The sequence below is a fragment of the Microtus pennsylvanicus genome, chromosome 5, assembly GCF_037038515.1.
Source record: "Microtus pennsylvanicus isolate mMicPen1 chromosome 5, mMicPen1.hap1, whole genome shotgun sequence".
In the NCBI taxonomy this organism is placed as follows: Eukaryota; Metazoa; Chordata; class Mammalia; order Rodentia; family Cricetidae; genus Microtus; species Microtus pennsylvanicus.
In genome coordinates, this window is record NC_134583.1 from 128749327 (window position 1) to 128768968 (window position 19642).

The 19642-nt window shown below is 38.5% G+C and overlaps 1 protein-coding gene across 7 annotated transcripts in view; it reads right to left on the reverse strand.

Annotated features, from left to right (window-relative positions):
* The window catches only part of Sorcs1 (sortilin related VPS10 domain containing receptor 1), a 497667-nt gene that overhangs the window by 90401 nt on the left and 387624 nt on the right, over positions 1–19642 (reverse strand). For all 7 annotated transcript variants that reach the window (XM_075974357.1, XM_075974356.1, XM_075974359.1 and 4 more), the window contains exons 9-10: positions 18811–18990; positions 8424–8570 (exon numbers count right to left, since the gene is read on the reverse strand). In XM_075974357.1, the coding sequence (XP_075830472.1) occupies positions 8424–8570; positions 18811–18990 (327 nt within the window). The remainder of the gene's footprint in view (positions 1–8423; positions 8571–18810; positions 18991–19642) is intronic.

Consider the following 19642-nt stretch of genomic DNA (forward strand, 5'->3'; position numbering starts at 1 on the left):
GTCTATCTATCCATCTAGCTATGTATCCAGTCTGTGTTCCATCTATGAACATCTTCTTCTACCCATTGCACTCATCCATCCACCAACTCATCAATATTGTGTTCTTAAATGTCTATTGTCAACAAAGTATATGACATCTGTTAGGTGGATGTAAAAAAAACACCACCAAAACAGTCCTAATTTACCTAAATTATATTTATATGATAAACTTTCTAACAACTGTAAAATGCTAGTCAGAACTCATTAAACAATTATGGACCAAAGTTTGATTTCTGCCATTACAGATTTAAAAAAAAAAGGACATGAGATCTTTCTATTGGTCACTGGGTTAAAACAAAGTATTTTAGTGCTCCTAATAAAGACAAAAATAAAACATTATAGAACTCTAGATGGTGAAGAGACACAGGCCAGTTTGGTGTTGAGACTAGCTCTTAAGAGACAGTACAACCTGAGGGAGGATGGGAAGGTGATATGACCAAGGTATTTGAGGGGACATTTGGGTCATGAGCAATACCAATAACAAAGAACAAGAGGGGAATTGATAGACTATCACAGTATGTATCCAGGGAAGACTAAAGGAACAACGAAACATGATGCTAAGAAAAGGGGATGAGTTGACCTAGGAGAACTTGAAAAACCAGTTGGCAGCTCAGCCATTAAATACCACAGAACATGGTCTCAGCATAGAAAATTCTGTATGAGATGTGAAATTGCCCTAACATCTGCAAACAAATGACACAGTGTCATCACCAGATTCTGATTCTTTTTTAATGAATATTTATTAATTATACAAACTAATGAGTTTCATCACTGACATGTACACAACACACTTTAATCATCTTTATCCCTTCACTTATCCAATTTTAATTTTGCTCATTACAAAAATAATTTTCTGTAGACAAAATGCAGTAGCAATAAAATTTAAATGAAAATTTTAGGCAATTGTTTATGTGTGCTTAGGGGACTTAGTAAATTCTCTGATTAAGAAATCAATAGTTTCTCAAAAGTGGATAGTACTTCTTTATATGAATTTTGTTGATAGTACTCCATATACTGAACTGTCAAAAACACAAGCTTGTGTTTGAACCTCAGTTTCCTCCGTCTCTTAGGAAGATTGCTTCCTAATCTTATTGAGTTGAGTTTTGGGAATCACCAGTGTATCTCAGCTATGACTTTTATTCTTCTCTGTAAGTCTCAGTCAGAAAATATTCAGAGAACTTCTGAAATGCAATGATTAAATTTCTATAGGATGGTGGAAATGACAAAGCAAAAATGAAACTCAGGAATAAAAGCAGCCAAACACTGCAAAATGAAATCACAGATCACAATAGTGTAGCAGAACTCTCCCTAACAGCACGGAAGTACAGCCCTGAAGGAACAATGAATTACTGTTTCTGCATGAAAATTCTATGCAAAGTTTCAAGGAGAGTTTCATGCTCATAACATTCTGAAAAGGAACACATAGCTCTAAAAGAGAAGGAATCGGATACTAGGCTTCTTTATGCCCATCAGGAAGACGAGAGGAACCAAGAGCAATGTTGTGGGACACCTAGACATGCTACGACAAGAAGAATGGATCCATCATACCTTGGAAACTTTCCTATAATAGGTAGATTACATATTTCCTTTTGTCTGATTTACCAACATTTATTTTACTATAAGTAATCCTGAATGGTCTGTTTCAGGTATGGTATAATTTTATCTTTCTCAGACAATCTAGAAATAAAAACAAATCAGGTCCTATACTGCATCTCATATAGAATCTTGCATATAATTTATAGCATTCCAAAGAGTGTCATATAGCCTGGGTATTATCTCTAGACATAGAGATTTCATGGAGTGCCATTTAAATCACTTAACAGAGCACTAGATTCATGTACAAGGGAGTGTCCAGGTCACAGTCTTGAGGCAGTCATTTGCAGCAATTGAAAGATGATGAGGCTCAGTTGACATCTGAGCCAGTAATTATTTGGTATGGAAACGTGTGATAACAAAGAGACGAGGGCATTTCAATCAACTATCTCAGACCTGCTCTCTGGCCCTGGCTTTCAGAGGGCCAAGGCATTAAGTTGAGAAGCAAAGGCACAAATGATCTCACTGACTTGGCCTCCTCTCTCACATTCGTAGTCTTGGATTGCCCCCAGCTGGTACACAGAGAATTTTCTATGCCATATTTTTCTGTTTCTTTCATTTTCTTTATCAAACAGTTTATATGGCTGACTCCAATGTCTCAAGAAAATCAAGAGAAAGTGACTGTACTTTAGTTAACATTTTGTATTTGGCCTGTTGTGTCAAAAGTTATTCCATGACAAACCACTGTCGGGTATATTATAAGGACCATCACGCTGTTCTGAGTCTTTGGAGGACATGGAAAACGGCTTCTGAATTCTCATGTACATTTTGGCCAGGAAGGGGCACTTAGTGTTTCTTTTTCCCCCTTTCTTTTTGCCTTTATTTATTTAAAATGTCTTTAATTTGCTCATGGGCAAATAGGTGTGGAGGACCTACACTATGCTGCTTCTTACAGCTGCAGTTGATGCAGTGATCTCTCCAGGGTCATCTCCAACACAACAAAGAATGGGATGTTTCAGGTTTCAAGGGTGCTTCCTGATCTTTTCCCTTCCTTCCATACAAAGCAAAGAGAAGCATGTACACTGATACCAACCATGTTCTAGCAGCTGGCTTACAGAAGATGGGTCACCGGCATCCACAGTCAGAAACTGCCGTTTGTGTCCTTCATCTACTTAACAGACATGATATATTATGAAGCTTCCTAGTGGATCTGAGATACAGGCTTCTTAGTCTCTAATGTTATCCTACTGAGGCACAAGATATCTTGAGAATCAGAAGCTCATGGAAGGCCATAGAAACGGAAGAAATGCATGTGCAGAGTCCCATCTGATTTTAGGGAGTTTCCAAACCCATTACCTCCAAATCAAATTACCTTTCTTTCCTACCCTGATCTTTTCTTTTATCTAACAAAACTATTTTGACATGAGTATGTGTTCCATAAATACTCAGTGGGACTAAATTAACACATTGTTTCTTCATCTTGGATACTTATCATTCAATCCTTCTGTCTAACTGAAACGCTCTACCCACCAATCATTTTGTTTATTTTTTTTAATCGTTGCTTTTCTGAGCCGTGGTCTCAGTTTTAGCCCCTTTAGGCATCCTTTCATTCAATCTTCCCCTTTATAGAACTTCCCTGGTTTTATTGTTTGTTTGTTTTGTTTCATAGGATATCCTCTGTTAAGAGATATTTTGCTCCTTGACCTTGAGAACACCACTGCTTACATCTCATAGGTTAGTAGCAAGTCATATTTGTCATTTGGTTGCTGCTTACTATACTTATCCCAGTTTTTCTGTGGTCCGTTAATTATCTTCTCTATTTCAAGTACAATGGGAAATCACCTGGTGCTAAAAGACACATGTCCGATAAAGATATGAACTTAAAAAACTATTAGGGTTAATTTAATAAAGAACCAGTCCAAAAGTCTACTTTTCCCCCTCCACCCTCTGTAATAACAGCTTTTACATCTTACACTCAGGGCAACTCATTTCCATAGCTACTAATGTGAAGGTTATACCATAAACACAGGTCAGAACTTTCAATAGGCCCAAGACAGCCACTAAGTCCCCAAACAGCATTCTCAAACACTTCCCCAAGCACACATGATTTTGTATGTTTCTTATTCTAAATTATAGCAAATAATTCATTTTGTATTCAGTAAAGATTCAATCACAAAGAAGGAGTTATTTAAATGTGGGTCATCCAGTATCACTTCAGTTCAACACAATGGAGTCCTGGAGTCTGCAGGCATCTCTCACAGCACTCCCTCTCAGCTCCAGATTGAAAATTTAAAAAAAAAAAAAAGAGTAAAATGATTACAAAGAAGCCAGGGTCTCTCTGTACAGAACCCTGTGCTTTTGCTCAAAGGCCCAAGCATTTGTCACAGTCTCGGGTGTGCCCCCACATTGCCTCTGAGAAGCCCGAGTCTCAGGCTTTGGTGGAAGATGACTATGACCTGCAATACCCTATCTAATTGTTCAATGCAGTCTTCAGAAGAAAGAAATCTCAGCTGAGTCTCTGGGCAATCAGTCTGAAAGTCCTAAAAATACAGCCGCAAATTACTCTGGATGTCTTATTCTATAGAATGCATCTTGCCAGGGACATTCCATTTGGGGCTGTAATTCGGGACTTGTTCACATTTGTAACAGCCCCGCTGGAAAATCTCTTCTCTAATCACTGGTCTCTGCTTTGAGTGACACTGCCACTGTCCAAGTACTACAATATAAAATCGCTTTTGTATCTCCACTGCCACTGCCTCCCAAGCCTTAGAAGCTTTCTTTTCTTTCCTTCTTTCTTTCTTTTCAGTTGAGGTGTCCTGTAGTTCAAAGATTTTTCTCTCCTATTTTGTGCCTTTGGGATGATTTTTAAAACTGATTTTGCCTCTCTTTTCTATTTCCTTTGTCAGCTTCCCTTCTTTACTTTGTTTCCTGGTTTTTAAAAGTTTATGTTAAACTACTTGAGTAACAAGATTAATAAAGGAGAAAGGCCCAAAGACTCCTGGATCCAAACACTCTACATCCCAATAATTCTTGTGTCCTTAATCTAAATTAGCCTCTTGATTTTGTCAACATTGGGGTCAATTTGAATTCAGGAGGATGTTACAGTGATGTCTTCAATGTAACTGACAAGGATGGTACAGCTTCGGTTAAAATCAAATCTGAAAGTCAAACTTCTTTCAACAGGGTGATTACATTTACCACACAAAACATACAAATATAGTATATATATTGGATCCTCCATGACTCAAGTTTGTATGATTCTTGGTACAAATTTTTGAAATTGACATAAAGATAGTCACAGTTTTTGTATTCTTGGAGTAGACATTTAATACAGGAAGATGGGAAAGAAAATCAGCGTATAAATGTGATGATTTTTAGATAATAAATCTTATAAAGAAAAAGAATAAAATAAACAGTTTTGACATCATTGGATACTCACAAAAACCAACTAAGAAGAAAGGATCTGAATGGAAAGAAAAGGCCTATTTTGAAAATGGGATCCTTTAAAAGAAATAATAGGAAATCCCATGGCAAGACATACATGAACACAGTAAGTTCATAATGTGAAAAGTAGTGAACTCTTTCTTCTCCATAACAACTTGTGAGTAAGGAAGGATGGAAGGATTGGGTAGGGTCTAACTAAAAGGAAGAGACAGAGGCCAGGTAATAGGACACCATACATGCTTTGATAAAATATTGGATTTATTGTACTTGAACTAGAAAGTCAACAGAAATCTTAAGTAAATGATGCACATTTAAACTTTCATATGACAGTGTTTGATAAAAATGGATAAATGAGAAATCTAGTAGGCAAGATAATATGTAAGAGATGTAGTAGTAATCTAGGGACATAAGTGTGCTTCTAACTGCAGAACAAAAGTAAAATTTTGAGGGTGATGGAAATCAAATAGCATATACATTTGTCTGTCACTGATGCTTTTTATGTACACTTTACCTCAATAAAATTGACTTTTTAAAAAAGCGACTACTGTGTGAAGGATGAATTGCCAGGTAGAAATGAGAAGAGAGTGTGGCCAGTAGGAGATTTTCACTGAGCACCAACCAATGAGTGATTACACTTGGATTAATAGTCCCATGGTAATGGGCAAGGGGGTCAATACTGTATCTCTATTTCGGAAATATAATAATACAGCTTTACAATTCTGGGTTGGGGTTGGGAGAAAGTGTGCCTTGCTCAGTATTTTGCTAAGAAGAGCCACTTTCAGTAGTCCCTTTATGATGCTACAGAGGAGAGACAAAGCTGTCTATTTGAGATGGTTAATATCCTTTCTCATAGGTATTGATCTTCAAGTTATGTGGTATGTGTGGAAGAAGTTATTAAGGTGCTAGTATATTTAAACATCATAATTCCATAACCTGGAGTAGTTGGATAGGAAGCTGATACATTTTAATAGCACTGACCCATACCTTGACTAATATACATATCCAATAGATACCTATAGCATTTACCTAGTTGATCACTGGACTGTGAACTCTCCATTACAACAGGCTATTTTTCTCCCAGAAGGTTGCTGGTAATAACAATGGTGTCTGAGTAGGAGTTGAAATTTAAGACTGCTTTGCTGATGCACAGTGATGACATAAATGTCTGTTACAACTAATAAGGTCAAACTATAGCATCCTTTTGAGAAAGATGTTGACCTGCCTACTGCTATGTGAGATGAACCTGAGAAATGACTGCCACAGAATTGGGGGATAAATGAAGCAGAGTGAAGATTACATCAAAGTCAGTGTTATGAATAGTGAGATCAATAATAGATGCACATATAGGTGAAATAGATTTGAATAGATACACATATGCATATAGCCACATTTTAAGACCTTACTATAAAACTACATGATCGTCCCCATACTGATATCTTGTTTGTGTGATCTTTAAAATAACTTCTGAGATGTTTTAAAGAATATTATATGTATTAAAAAATACTTTGATTGAAAATGTATCTCTTCTTCCTCTGTTTCTGTATTCACTAGGTATCTATTTGATATAGGTGGGTCTTCTGTCTATGTGTTACTTTCATTGGTCAAATAAAGAGACTGCCTTGGCCTTTGATAGGACAGCAGCTTTGATAGGTGGAGTAGACAGAACAGAATGCTGGGAGAAAGAAGCAGAGTCAAGCAGACCCCATGGCTCTCCTCTCTAAGATGGATGCTGGTTAAACTCATGCCGGCAAGCCACAGTCAAGTGGTGATACAGATTATTCGAAATGGGTTAATTAAGATGTGAGAGTTAGCCAAGAAGAGGCTAGAACTAATGGGCCAGGCAGTCTTTAAATGAATACAGTTTCCATGTAATTATTTTGGGGATTAGCCAGGCGGTTGGGAGCCAGGTGGCGGGAAGCTACCTGCCGCTCCTTTTACAACATCTACTGATATGCTGAGCATATCATGGCCATCAGAGCCACTATGATGCAACCAAGAAATACTTTGTTTATAAATCTAGTATCACTCAGTCAAGTAAGCTGAAACCTCCTTGATAACACTGTCTTTCATCTTTCTCTATGATACTATCCTATCTTTTAACATATAAATAATTTCTTGCTGACATATCTGATAAAGAAAAGTCAATGAAAGAAAGCCATGATTTAAAGCAATGATATGGATATGCAAACTTTCCTTTCAAGGGTAGTAATATAAATATCTTAGACTTGCTTTGAATGCACATGGCTACTGATTCTACCTTCGTAAAGTGAAAATGGCCATAAACAATAAAATAATCATGTAAGTGTGACTGTGTCCCAGTAAAGCATTACATAGCAAAACAAGTGCTAGGCTACATTTTCCCCTACATGTCACAGATTTTGCAAGGCCAGACATTATAGACTAAAGCAGATAAACTGATAAGAATATGTAGAGGAAGCAAATGCATGCTTAAGCCATTGATTAAACCATTGACTTAGACCATTAACTCAATAAAAGGTTGAGTCAAAAACTTCTTACAAAATGAGGTAAAATGTGTCTACAGGAAAATACACTAAGACAATCTGAATTCACCAATGGATGTGGGATTCTCCTCTGTATGCTATGAATACATTTTATTATCATTGGTTAATAAAAAAAGCTGTTTTGGCCTCTAGCAGGGCAGAATATAGCTAGGTGGGGAAAACTAAATTGAATGCAGGGAGAAAAAAGGAGGAGTCAGGCAGATACCATGTAGCTGCTGAAGTAGAAAGATGCTGGAACTTTACGGGTAAGCCACAACCTCATGATCATACATAGAAATGGGTTAAGATGTAGGAGCTAGTTAGGAATATGCTTGAGCCATCAGCCAAACAATGTTGTAATTAATATAGTTTCTGCATGATTATTCAGATCAGGATGGTTGGGAATGCAATGCACAGTCTCTGTTTATAACCAACTCTATAGATAAATGTATGCAATATTAGCTCTGTAACTGGTAATTTATCTTGAATTATAAGAGAGCTCAGGGAACAGCCTCACAAGAGAAGAAAAACATCGTATTTCCCTAAACCTGGAGGTACTCCTCCACAGCTGAGATGGAGGGCTTGGGTTACATCTCAGTAGTAGAGATAACAAGTTAGCACATAAATAAAACAGAAAATCTCATCACCACCACCACCACCCTAAACACCAGACAAACAGAAATGATTCAGGCTAGAAAGAAGAATTTTGTAGTAGAGCAAAGGTCTGGGACATGTTCTCATTTATTTGGCCATCAAAAATGATAGGCCTAACTGCTCTTTTCTTTGGATTCTTCCCATCTTTTTCATCAGCTGAACATAAGTCCCAAAAGTATCTTCAACATTTTGTTGGACACCAACTCCAACCCTTTACCATGTGTGGCATGCTGCTTCAGCCACAGGACTCACCAGTAAACAGTGCACAGGGTCCCCTCTTAGATCTACATCTGGAGCCTGCAGCAAACGCCAGTCTCTGCCTTTGTTGTAAGTGATGAAAGTCTTCACTTGGTTGTCAATCTTCTTGTTAGCCAAGAACATTCCCTTTATCCCTGCTACCTGGGAAAAATTGACATGGCTGAAAAATACATCGATTTGAGAAAGGACATTCTTTTTACATTAAAATAACAACCAACTGCCAAATTTTTATCCTAGAGAAAAGACAGGATAGGTGTAAGTGCTTAGATATCCCTCGCAAGTCTACCTGACAGAAACCAATAGCCTTGCGCCCCCTGCTGTATGCGAGTCATAATACAAGCTGAGTAGAGGTTTATCATCTTTTCGTCTGTTTGCTTTGCTAATACTGATGATGTCTATAATAACTTTTTTCAATCACCAAAGATCAGAAATAATCAAGATGTTCATTATGAGGAAGAAAGTAAAATCAACAGTGACATGTAGAAACAATGGAATATTATTACTTGACACTAAAATGCACCAAAAGCCATAACATGATGGGAGGGCGGAGGCAGACACAATACACATACAATAAGTGAAGGTGGTAACTGCAGGACATCCTGTAAATGCAAATCTATGCACACACACACACACACACACACACACACACACACACACTCACTCGCACGGGCACACACACATACAAAAGGTCAGCGATTGCCCAGTTCTAACTTGGAGCAAGAAATGAATACGTGAAGCATAGAGGATTCTACATGCGGGATCACATAATGATGCATGTATGTAGCAGGATACTTGTCAAATCCATGAAATGTAAAACTGAAGCTGTGACCTGCAGAGATTTGTCATCTAATGGTAGGTTGTCTGCAGCCTTCAGTCTCCATGAAACAAACCCCAACACTTTCAAGTCTGTTACCTGACAAGCTGTAAGTAAATAGGGACAACTTATATTGTACGCTAACTGTCATGCAATGTAACATATATATCATGTATATATGATATTATATATATATATATAATCTCTCATTTAATCTTTACAATACTCTGGGAGATAATTGCTAGTTCTACTTTACATGTCAGAGATAGCTGAGGTACATGCCAGGCCACACTGTTAATGACACAGCAAATGGCAGACCTGAGATTATAGCCCAGAAAAATGTAGTTTCCGAGTGCATGGCTGTAATAGCTATCTAAATTACTGAGGTATTTTCAATTAAAAGAGGTCAGTTGGAAGACCCTTTGTGGGTTTGTTGTTGTTTGTTTTCTTGAGGCAAGGTTTCTCTGTGTAATAATCCTGTCTGTCCTGGAATTCTCTTTGTAGACCAGACTGGCCTTGAACTCACAGATCTATCTGCCTCTGCCTCCTGAGTACTGGAATTAAAGGTATGTGCCACCATCGCCTTATGAAAGTCTCATAAAGTTATTATTATTTCTTTTTTGATGTAAGAGTTCTCCCTATTGATTCATCAAATGGACTGAGCATTAGAGAAACAAAATAAATTTAAAGAAGTAACTGTTTTGTTATCAAATAACCATTCCTTTAGTCTTGTGATGTTGCTGTTCTTACCAAAATCAGTTGGCATCAGAGCTGTAGAAATGGCTCAGCACTTAGGATTACCAGTTTCTCCTCTAGAGGACCCTAGTTTTGTTCCTAGCACCCACACAGCTATTCTGACACTAAATGCTGCTAACAACTATGAAAATGCTTACTCATTCTACATGCTAAGGCTAAGAATTAACAAGCTATCAAAATTGTATAATCAAAGATCATCACTTGTAAACTGTTTCTATTTTTCAGGAATTTTAGAGTTTTACAAAACATATGTTAGTCCATTTAAAATTATTACAACCCAGGAAAATTGGAGATTGGTGAGGGAAAGGTCCAAAGCATGTTGAATGATCCATTCCATGTCTATGCATTTTTACTCATCCGATGCCCATCATTACATTGGGGTAGAGTGGTCAATAATCACGGATTCAGGATGAGAAAATGGAGACTTAGATTACATTTGGAGCTAGCTGCAACATATATGGGGAATAAAAAAAATACTTGAGAATTTTGAAGTAATTTAAGTCAGCTTTTTATTGTGATATGATTAATTTTAAGCAGAAGAAATACACAAAAGTTGTAGTTTTGCCTGTCCTTGTTAATACAGAGCACTATGCTCATTCCCCTGCCTTTCCAGGGTTGCTACAAACCTGTGTAATAGCTTTCATCCCAAGTCTCTGCAAAAGGAAACTGACGTGTTGACAAATGTTAATTGTTTTCGATCACAGAGACTGGAGTTTCATATTCTGTTTGACTTCCAAAATTGCTTCAGCAGATAGCTCAGAATTTGTCAGCTCTAAAGTCTGGGTCTCAACCCACACTAGACACGCATCTCGATTTTGTTTTTGACACAGGCAGTTCTCATTAGTCTGTACCTGTGGATTTGGCATCTGGGATAATTTAGAGACAGGCCAAATCTGTACTCTTTTGGAAGAAGATTGTTTAACAATAAATGCAGTAAACGAGTTGTTGAGAGGAATACTTTGAACTACTTAGGAAAACAAGCCACATTCTAAGCAATCAACAGCTCAAACAATTTCTGGTGCATTGTTGATTCTCACCAAATGTGGAAGGCATAAACTCTAGGAGCGTTCTACTTTCCAACGACTAGGTGTTAATTACCAATGATATTTAGTTATTCACTATAACAGCTCCATACGGGCTGCTTCCCAGGAAACCCCATGTTAGTTTTCCATATGTTCAAGAGGCTGTTATGTACTTAAATAGGACCACATTGCCAGTTCTTTAAGAATTAAATTGCATAAATCAGAATTTTCACAAAGCCCTGTTGGTCCTCCTTCTCAACCAGTATCTAGCCAGAAATAAGAAACGATGTAGTCATCCAGTCCTCTATAGGGTTAAAAAAAATAAGTGCAAAAGGAATTTGAAAAAAAATGTTACCTATTTTAATCATTTCATTCTCTGCTTCCTCCTCTGCCCTCTCTCCTTCTTTGACAAGAGTCACAGAGCAGGAGGCTATGTGTTTAGGAGCTGGTTCATTTGATTTGTAGACGTGGTGACTTTACTGGCCCCTGACTCCTTGGCATTATCAAATGCCACTTGAGCAGAGAGCTAGCCTGTGTTATTCATCTTTGAAAGTGTGGCCTTCGGGTTTATCTTGAGGAATAAAAACTTGGCAAAGAGGGAATGTGTGTCAAGAGGGGTAAAAGCTGGAGAGAGTTGGTTTATTTTTCTCTTGTAAACAAGGCACTTTATTTGTTTGAATTGCTTTCTTCTTTTTAATTGCTTTGCTTCTTTAGCGTGACCTGCAAAGATGGTCAACTGTGTCTTTTACTGTCACAGTGAGCTTGATGAATGCATTTTTCTATGTTCCTCACTAAAATCCTTTGAACAAGGCTCCTTATTCCAACAGTTTTTAGGAAAGGTTTCATCATATCTTACTTGGACTATCCACCGATTCTTATCAACTGGACAGAGTTAGTGCATAAGGTATGGAATCATGTGGGTGTCCTTGTGTGCACATTTATTTGAGAGTGGGGGGATGTGTGGGATGCTGTTGGGGATTAAAGAGTGTTATTTTGCCACATATCTTTCTCTGTTCTCATATTACATGCATACTTAGAATGGAGTGGAGGAGAACATCCAATGGAAGTTGTAGCTTCACACAGACAAAGAATAACCAATAAATATTCCTTGCTACATCCTGATACTAGGAGTGCATCTTCTTTTGGAAAAAGACCTGTTAAATTTCATTCCTATTGAATTCAGCATAATAATCTCTAGGAATGTTGACTGTGCTCAAAGTAACTTTTTTCTCCTCATTTCTCATAGGGAGAAATTTGATTCCACAAGTCCCAAAAGTAATTTAAAGTTATTTATTGCCATTTAACATCTGAAGCTAAGATATCATTCTGGTTAGGCTTTAAATATGAAGTGCTACAGCTCAAACTTCAAGCTAAACAGCATACTTATTATATTCAATGTATTGTATTCCTTTCTTTATCGTGTTCTCTGTACACGCTGGCCACCCTGGAATCTCACAGATAATCTACTAAACTGTTTCTTCCTGTTTGTTCCTCAGAGACAGCTTAATACACCTCTTCCAGAAGTCAGAATGTCTTCATCCTTATCCACTGTCCCTAGCACATCTATGTTCTTTATTTTGCCTCTTTTATATATGGTACCATGTCTTGGTTTCAACTCTGTGAACTTGTCTAAGAGGTAATAACTTGCCCAAAATTTTTTCTAGTATCCTTTAAACTTTTATCAGAAGTTAAAATGACATCATCTACCATCATGATCTTTAAAATTAATGTAAACTGATGTTCATTCACTAAAACATCCTTAATATTATTAATGGCGCAGTCACTTTGTATAAGAAATCCTGGTTTTGTTTTATCGAGATAGGTCTTAAGAGTTCTCTCCTAGGTGACATAATAACTCTGGAAAGCTTAGGAAAAAGGACTGCCATGCAGTGAGTCAATACCATGTCTACATACTTTGATCATGTCTCCAAAAAATCAAATCAAACCAAAACTATGACAATTAATTTACTTAAATGCATTGAGACCTCATGAAATGCTAGGCTTCACAAACCTCCACACATGAACCCACTTCATGTATTCTGTAAATTAAAAATTGTAATCTCTTTGAGGAGAATAAACAAATGCTCAGATATGGCAAATCATCTTCCCACTGCCATTCAGTCACAGGCATGGACTGTCCCTCAGTCTGTCCAACTCCAGAGCCCATATATTTAGTCCTGTGGTGGTCTTGTTTACACAACTTTTCCTGCTATTCTACAGTATTGTGAGAAAGATATCCCACTGGCACATCATACCTATAGGACATGCCAGTAACCATTCTTTGATGCCTTTACTCTGTAGTCATTCAGTAAATCCTGAACATGTGTTTCTTTCCTTTAACCACTGAAGTTCTAATAACCAAAATATTTTAAGCACCTGTCCCTTCATGTTTGAAATGGTCTTTGAGATGTAAAATATGCTAGGTGTTGGGCAGTTCTTTGATGATTTAAAGGAAGGGTATCAGACACCTTCCTTTTCATGTTTATTGTCTAGCAAGTTCTCTCCTCTGCTAATTTTCCACGTGTTCCAAGTAGAGCTCAGATTGGGAGGCCTCTTGTGCTAGATTGTCCTGTTTATTTCTTCCTCTGTCTTCCTCTGATGCTGATGGACAAACCATGATACCTACCTTTTCAGACTTAAAGTGGAAAACTTAAGTGTCAAACTTCAAGAATGTAGATGAAAGAACTGTGGCAAGAAAGAGACCACTTTCATGGTAATTTTTCCTTTGTGTTTGAGGGTGGGCTATATTCATCTTCTAAATACAATCCCCCAGCCAGAAAAGATGAGTGTTCTGAAGGATTTAGGTATGCCACTATAATCAAAGTACTCACTTGACAAAAAAAAATGTCTAAATGGTCCTCCTTCTCCCCATCCCCCTGCTACTGGTGATTGGAACTGGGACTTTGAGCATACTGTCAAGTATTCTACCATGGAGATATACCCCCAGTGGCTTCCCGAGTACACACGTGCAGGAATGGCAGGTAACTGGTATTCAGAGGCACATAAAGGAATGGCATTCTCCATCACCCCGATGTGAGCAAACACACACTCCATGGGTCCTATCTCTGTCATGCCCACCTCATATGATGTTCATCTCTGCTACTTATTAATTCATTTATGGATTCTCTTGCTTCTCACTTATCTCTAAGCGCTCATCATTCATTGCCATTCTACAGGGAAATTCACGCTGGATGAATTTCATCTTCCTGCTAGCCAGAACAATCAGATTTAAGGGAACATTTGTGCCAGGCCTTGTGTCTGCCAATATTCTTTCTATCTAGGTAATCAGCAGATATGCCACTGCTGTTCTGCTCACATCAATTTCAATTCAAGTTGCTCTGAACTGTCAAGCTAATAAAACAAAGACACTGCTCTCCCTGCCCCGGGATGCAGAACACCTTTACATAATGCAGTCACACCACTGCTCAAAGTGATGCTAATAAGAGCCAGCAGTTTCCCTGCAGACAGTCAACAGCAAGAGACATGAAGGGCAAATGCAGGATTAAGGAGGAATGCTTGTTGTGTCCTGCAGTCATGCTGCTGCTTCCGCTCATCCCATACCTGGTGCAGTGTTGAATGCATAAAGCCATTTGGTAAAAAGAAATGGTTGCAAATGGTTCATTGCAAAGTCACTCCTGCCCAGTTTACTCACCTGTTTCGCCATCAAAGGACCAAATTTAACATGGTCTTCCTTTCCTACAGAAAATACAATTAATCTAGAGAATGCATTTTTGAGTTGAATTGGAAAGAACCTATTTGAATTGAAAGGGAAAGGGGTAGTCAGGAAGAAGAAAAGAAAACTACAAGTGTGTTTTGTTTGCTTTTAGTGTTTCAGAGATGTTTACTGATTTGTATAAATCAAAACATGACTGATATTAGCATCTTACTAAAATTTACGATTAACTTACTTATCTGGTCAAATATGGCTAAAAATATCCTGAGGGGACCACCTGGGGTGACTCTGCTGCCTTTCCTGGAGTAATGGGTATACATTCTTCAGGTTTTTTTTGTTTGTTATGCATTTTTTATCTACTCTTTTCTTCCTTTCATCTTTTAAATTTTTAAGTTAATTTACATATTTCACATCCCAGTCTGTTTCCCTCCCCCCCCCTTCCTCTCAGTCTCTTCCCACCCACCCTTTCTATTCCCATCCCCACAATTCACTCCCCCTCCATTTCTGTTTAGGAAAGGGCAGGTCTCTCATGAGTATCAACAAAACATGCATATCAAGTTGCAGTAAGACTAAGCACCTCCCCATGTGTTAAAGCTGGGCTGTGAGGCAAAGGATGGAACTAGGCTCAAGAAACTGAACTGGATCATTAAGCTGGCATAGCCACTGTGACTCTACATGGGCTATACCCTCACAGATGTGTGGCTGGCTCAAGGCAAGGGAATGCCAGGCATTTCAACAAAACAAACTTCAAATTTAAATGTTCATAGGAAATTTCCAAAGGAGAAAAGGAGAGTTGAAATTTTTACTTCTTGGCAAGACCCAAACCCAAGTGGCAAGACCCAGTGTTAAGAATGTCAGATTTCATTGCTTATTGCAATATGGAAAGAAGTAGAAATTCTCACTGGTTGGATGTGCTGGACATTAAAAATGTGGGTATGTTTTAAGACAATCAGAATAGAATGCTAAGTGGTGTCTAAGCACACTGCAAGGTTCTCCATTTTGTTAAAACACTGTATTTCAGGCATTAGAATAGTAGTTAACAAGGATTAATGGACTTCATCCTCAGAGCAGTCTATTGGATTGTATGTTCATCTCTATATTCTCAACAAGGCAAGTGTGGCTCAGAAGGCATGCACTTGTCTTGAGCAGACATTTCAACAGGAAGAGCAGTACAACTGGAACTCAAACTCAGTCAGCCTGGATTTTAAAAATGTCATAATATAAGTCAAACTTTATCTAGAGCATTCTTGACACTAAATCTTTAAACTATGTAAATGTTTTCCAGAATAAATATTCAGTTGGAGCTTGAGAGATGAGACACTATATCTAGCTGAAACATGGGATGAAAAGTGGGATAAAAACTTATACAAAGATGAAAAGATCTGCAGTATATTTTCTTAAGTATATATATACACTAAGTATATCATATACTAGTCTGTCAAATTCTGAATTTAGCATTCATTTCATCTTATTTTTTATTTTGAGGGACATTTCAGTCTAGGAGCCTGGTTTTATGCATACAAAAGAGGCTGAGCTACTATGGAAAGGTTGCTTTACACCTCTAAAAGAAAGAGGAAATAGAACACATTAAAAGGATGTACATTTGGGCTTGAGTTTCTTAAGTTGGTTTCTTTCTCTGGACATAACACAGGTGCTTCTTGTGAATCCCTGATCTTAGCAAAATGACAGTGTCTTTATGGCTACATGGGTTTGACACCATTTCTGACTTTTTTCCAGACAGAGTATATTTCTCTGTTGACTGAGGTTTCTGTCCTGCCAGGTCCCACAGCCATTTAGACCCAAATAAACACACAGAGATTTATATTAATTATAAACTGGTTGGTCTATTAGCTCAGACTTCTTATTAACTCTTATAAGTTATATTAGCCTATAATACTTGTCTGTGTTAACCACGTGGCTTGGTCCCTTTTTCACCAAGGCAGTCACATCTTGCTTCCTCTATGTCTGAATGACAACTGTAGACTGACTCTTTCTCTTCCCAGAATTCTCCTGTTCTCATTCTCTTCTCATTGCCCTGCCTATACTTCCTGTCTGGCTACTGGCCAATCAGCTTTTTATTAAACAAGTACAAGAAACAAATCCTTACAGGGTAAAACCGTTGTCCCACAGCACTTATCTAACCCTTAATATGTTATAAAATAACACTTTCTAACTCATTCAGAAACCATCATCATACATCCACACTGACCAAAAGACACAATTTATCCTCAAAGAGTAGCCTGTTTTATATCCATTGTGCCTTTAAAGACAATTCAGCCCAGAAGAGGACTAACTCTCCTTATTCCTCCCACAACCATCAGTTTCTAGGAGCTCCTCCACAAGGGCTGGGACTTCCCATGATAAGATTTTCTCTGACTTGATACTGGGCATGTCTTATGCATACAGTCAACAACCACTGAGTTCCTGTGTACACCTGTTCTATCATGTCCAGAAAATACTGCCTGTAATCATCCACTGCATCTGGAATTTATAATCTTCCTCCACCCTCTTCAGTGATGGTCCCTGGGTCTTAGGAGGAAGAGGTACGAAAACATTAATTCTGTTTTCTAAAGAAACGGAATGATGTACCATATTCTATATGAAAAAATATTAAGACATTAATTCTGTTTTCTAAAGAAATGGAATGATGTACCATATTCTATTTGAAAAAATACTAAGTCTATAACTGACCCATTCTGTTTTTATCAGAGTATAAATCTTCATAACCATAGTAATACCATTCTGGTTCATAACAAGGATAATGAAACCTTTAGTACTTTTTTTCATTATAACTGATTGATACAACTTAGATGGTTTACTTTGAGTATTGGTTATTAGAAAACCAAAGAGCCACCATGTCCCAAGGGAGGTTGGATAATCTCTGGCTTATTGTCCTTTTCTGCTAATTTAATTTTCCAGGTTTATTTTGGTAAAAAAAATAATCTTATGAATATTATCTCATGCATTGGCCATTGAGAGGTGGATCACTAGCCAGCCAAGGTTATCAAGTTGGGAAATTCTTCAAGGCCAACAGGATGCATTCTCATAGCATACAAAGATGCACCATGCAAGTCACTTCAAAGGCAAGCAAGAATGCTGCCCACTCATTCGCTACACAAAACCCTCACAGCCATTCAAATTTATTTGAAATTTTATATCTTATGTCAAATATCATATCATTATGTAGCTCAACCATATGCAAGCCTTTAATTGTGTGGTTTCTATCCCCAGACAATTTCTAATTTCTCTGGAGCTGCTCTTGCCTAGTGGGATCAACTAAAAAAGAAAAAGACTGTTAAAAAATTCTATGGGTACATTGCCTTGGGCTCCTGGGAGCCACTCTAGGTTAGTTCCTTGGGCAGCTGAGGATAGGGAACCTGAAATGACCCTATCATATAGCAATACTGACGAATATCTTGCATATCACCATAGAACCTTCATCTGGTGATGGATGGAGATAGAGACAGAGACCCACACTGGAGCACTGGACTGAGCTCCCAAGGTCCCAATGAGGAGCAGAAGGAGGGAGAACATGAGCAAAGAAGTCGGGACCACGAGGGGTGCACCCACCCACTGAGACAGTGGAGCTGATCTATTGGGAGCTCACCAAGGCCAGCTGGACTGTGACTGAAAAAGCATGGGATAAAACCGGACTCTCTGAACATGGTGAACAATGAGGGCTGATGAGAAGCCAAGGACAATGGCACGGGGTTTTGATCCTACTTAATGTGCTGGCTAGCCAGTTTGGATGTTCACCTTCCTAGATATGGACGGAGGGGGGAGGACCTTGGACTTACCACAAGGCAGGGAACCCTGACTGCTCTTTGGACTGGAGAGGGAGGGGGAGAGGAATAGGGGGAGGTGGAGAAGGGTGGGAAGAGGGGGAGAAGGGTGGGAGGAGGGGGAGGGAAATGGGAGGCTGGGAGGAGGCGGAAACTTGTTTTTTTTTTCTTTTCTCAATAAAAAAAATTCTATGGGTTGCAAGTTAAACAAGAAGAACTTTCTGTAAGTCTTCCCTTGTCCAACGGCCAGCATTAGCATGATCAGGTGACCCATATTTCACCAGTTTGTCTGGGAGCTGCTGTCCTCCAGAACCACATATGCTTGGTGACATACCTCATAGAGGTCAATCATGACATTGCCTTCAGGTCCTCTGCTACTCTGGACATTCTCCAAGGCCAGGGTAAAGTACACACCACGGGTGTCCGAGATGTAGAGGTTGTACGTGTCATTCTGGTTCCATTCTTGGACGGCTGCAAACACTTGGTTCTCATCTGTGCTGATGACATGCATGTCCTGAAGAAGAACACAAGGAAATGAAGCAGGAAGGATTTTATACACTAACCTGGCACACATTCAAAGAATGTGGATGATCAAGAGCTTTGATGGGATGCAGAGGGAGAGATAGCAAAAGTTGCCTTTCACATTTATGAAAATGAATTAAACCAGGCAGTGATGGCACACACCTTTAATCCCAGGACTCAGGAAGCAGAGGCAGATGGATCTCTGTAAGTTCGAGGATAGCCTGGTCCACAGAGAGAATTCCAGAACAGTCTCCAAAGCTACACAGAGATACCCTGTCTCAAATGCCCCCCCCCCACCAAAAAGAGAGTTAAGTAGTAATTGAGCATTTTCTCTGTCACTTTGGGGTGAAGAAATGAACCATGACACAATGAGAAAGAAGGAGGTATAGAAGTCTTATTGCAATTTAATTGCCTTGTTAGACAATTTGAAGTCACTGTTCCTAAATATGCATGAATTTGGAGAACCAGTCATTTTTATGTATTTGTCTAGTTTGTGTACTACTACTCAAAAGTCATACACAAGGCAAATATAAGGACAATCTGCAGTGGCCAGAAGAAGCCAGACAAGCCCTGGATTTCACTGTAGTCTGTAGACTAGCAGCACTGGTACTGGCGGCAAATTCCTCAGACACACTGAACCTCAG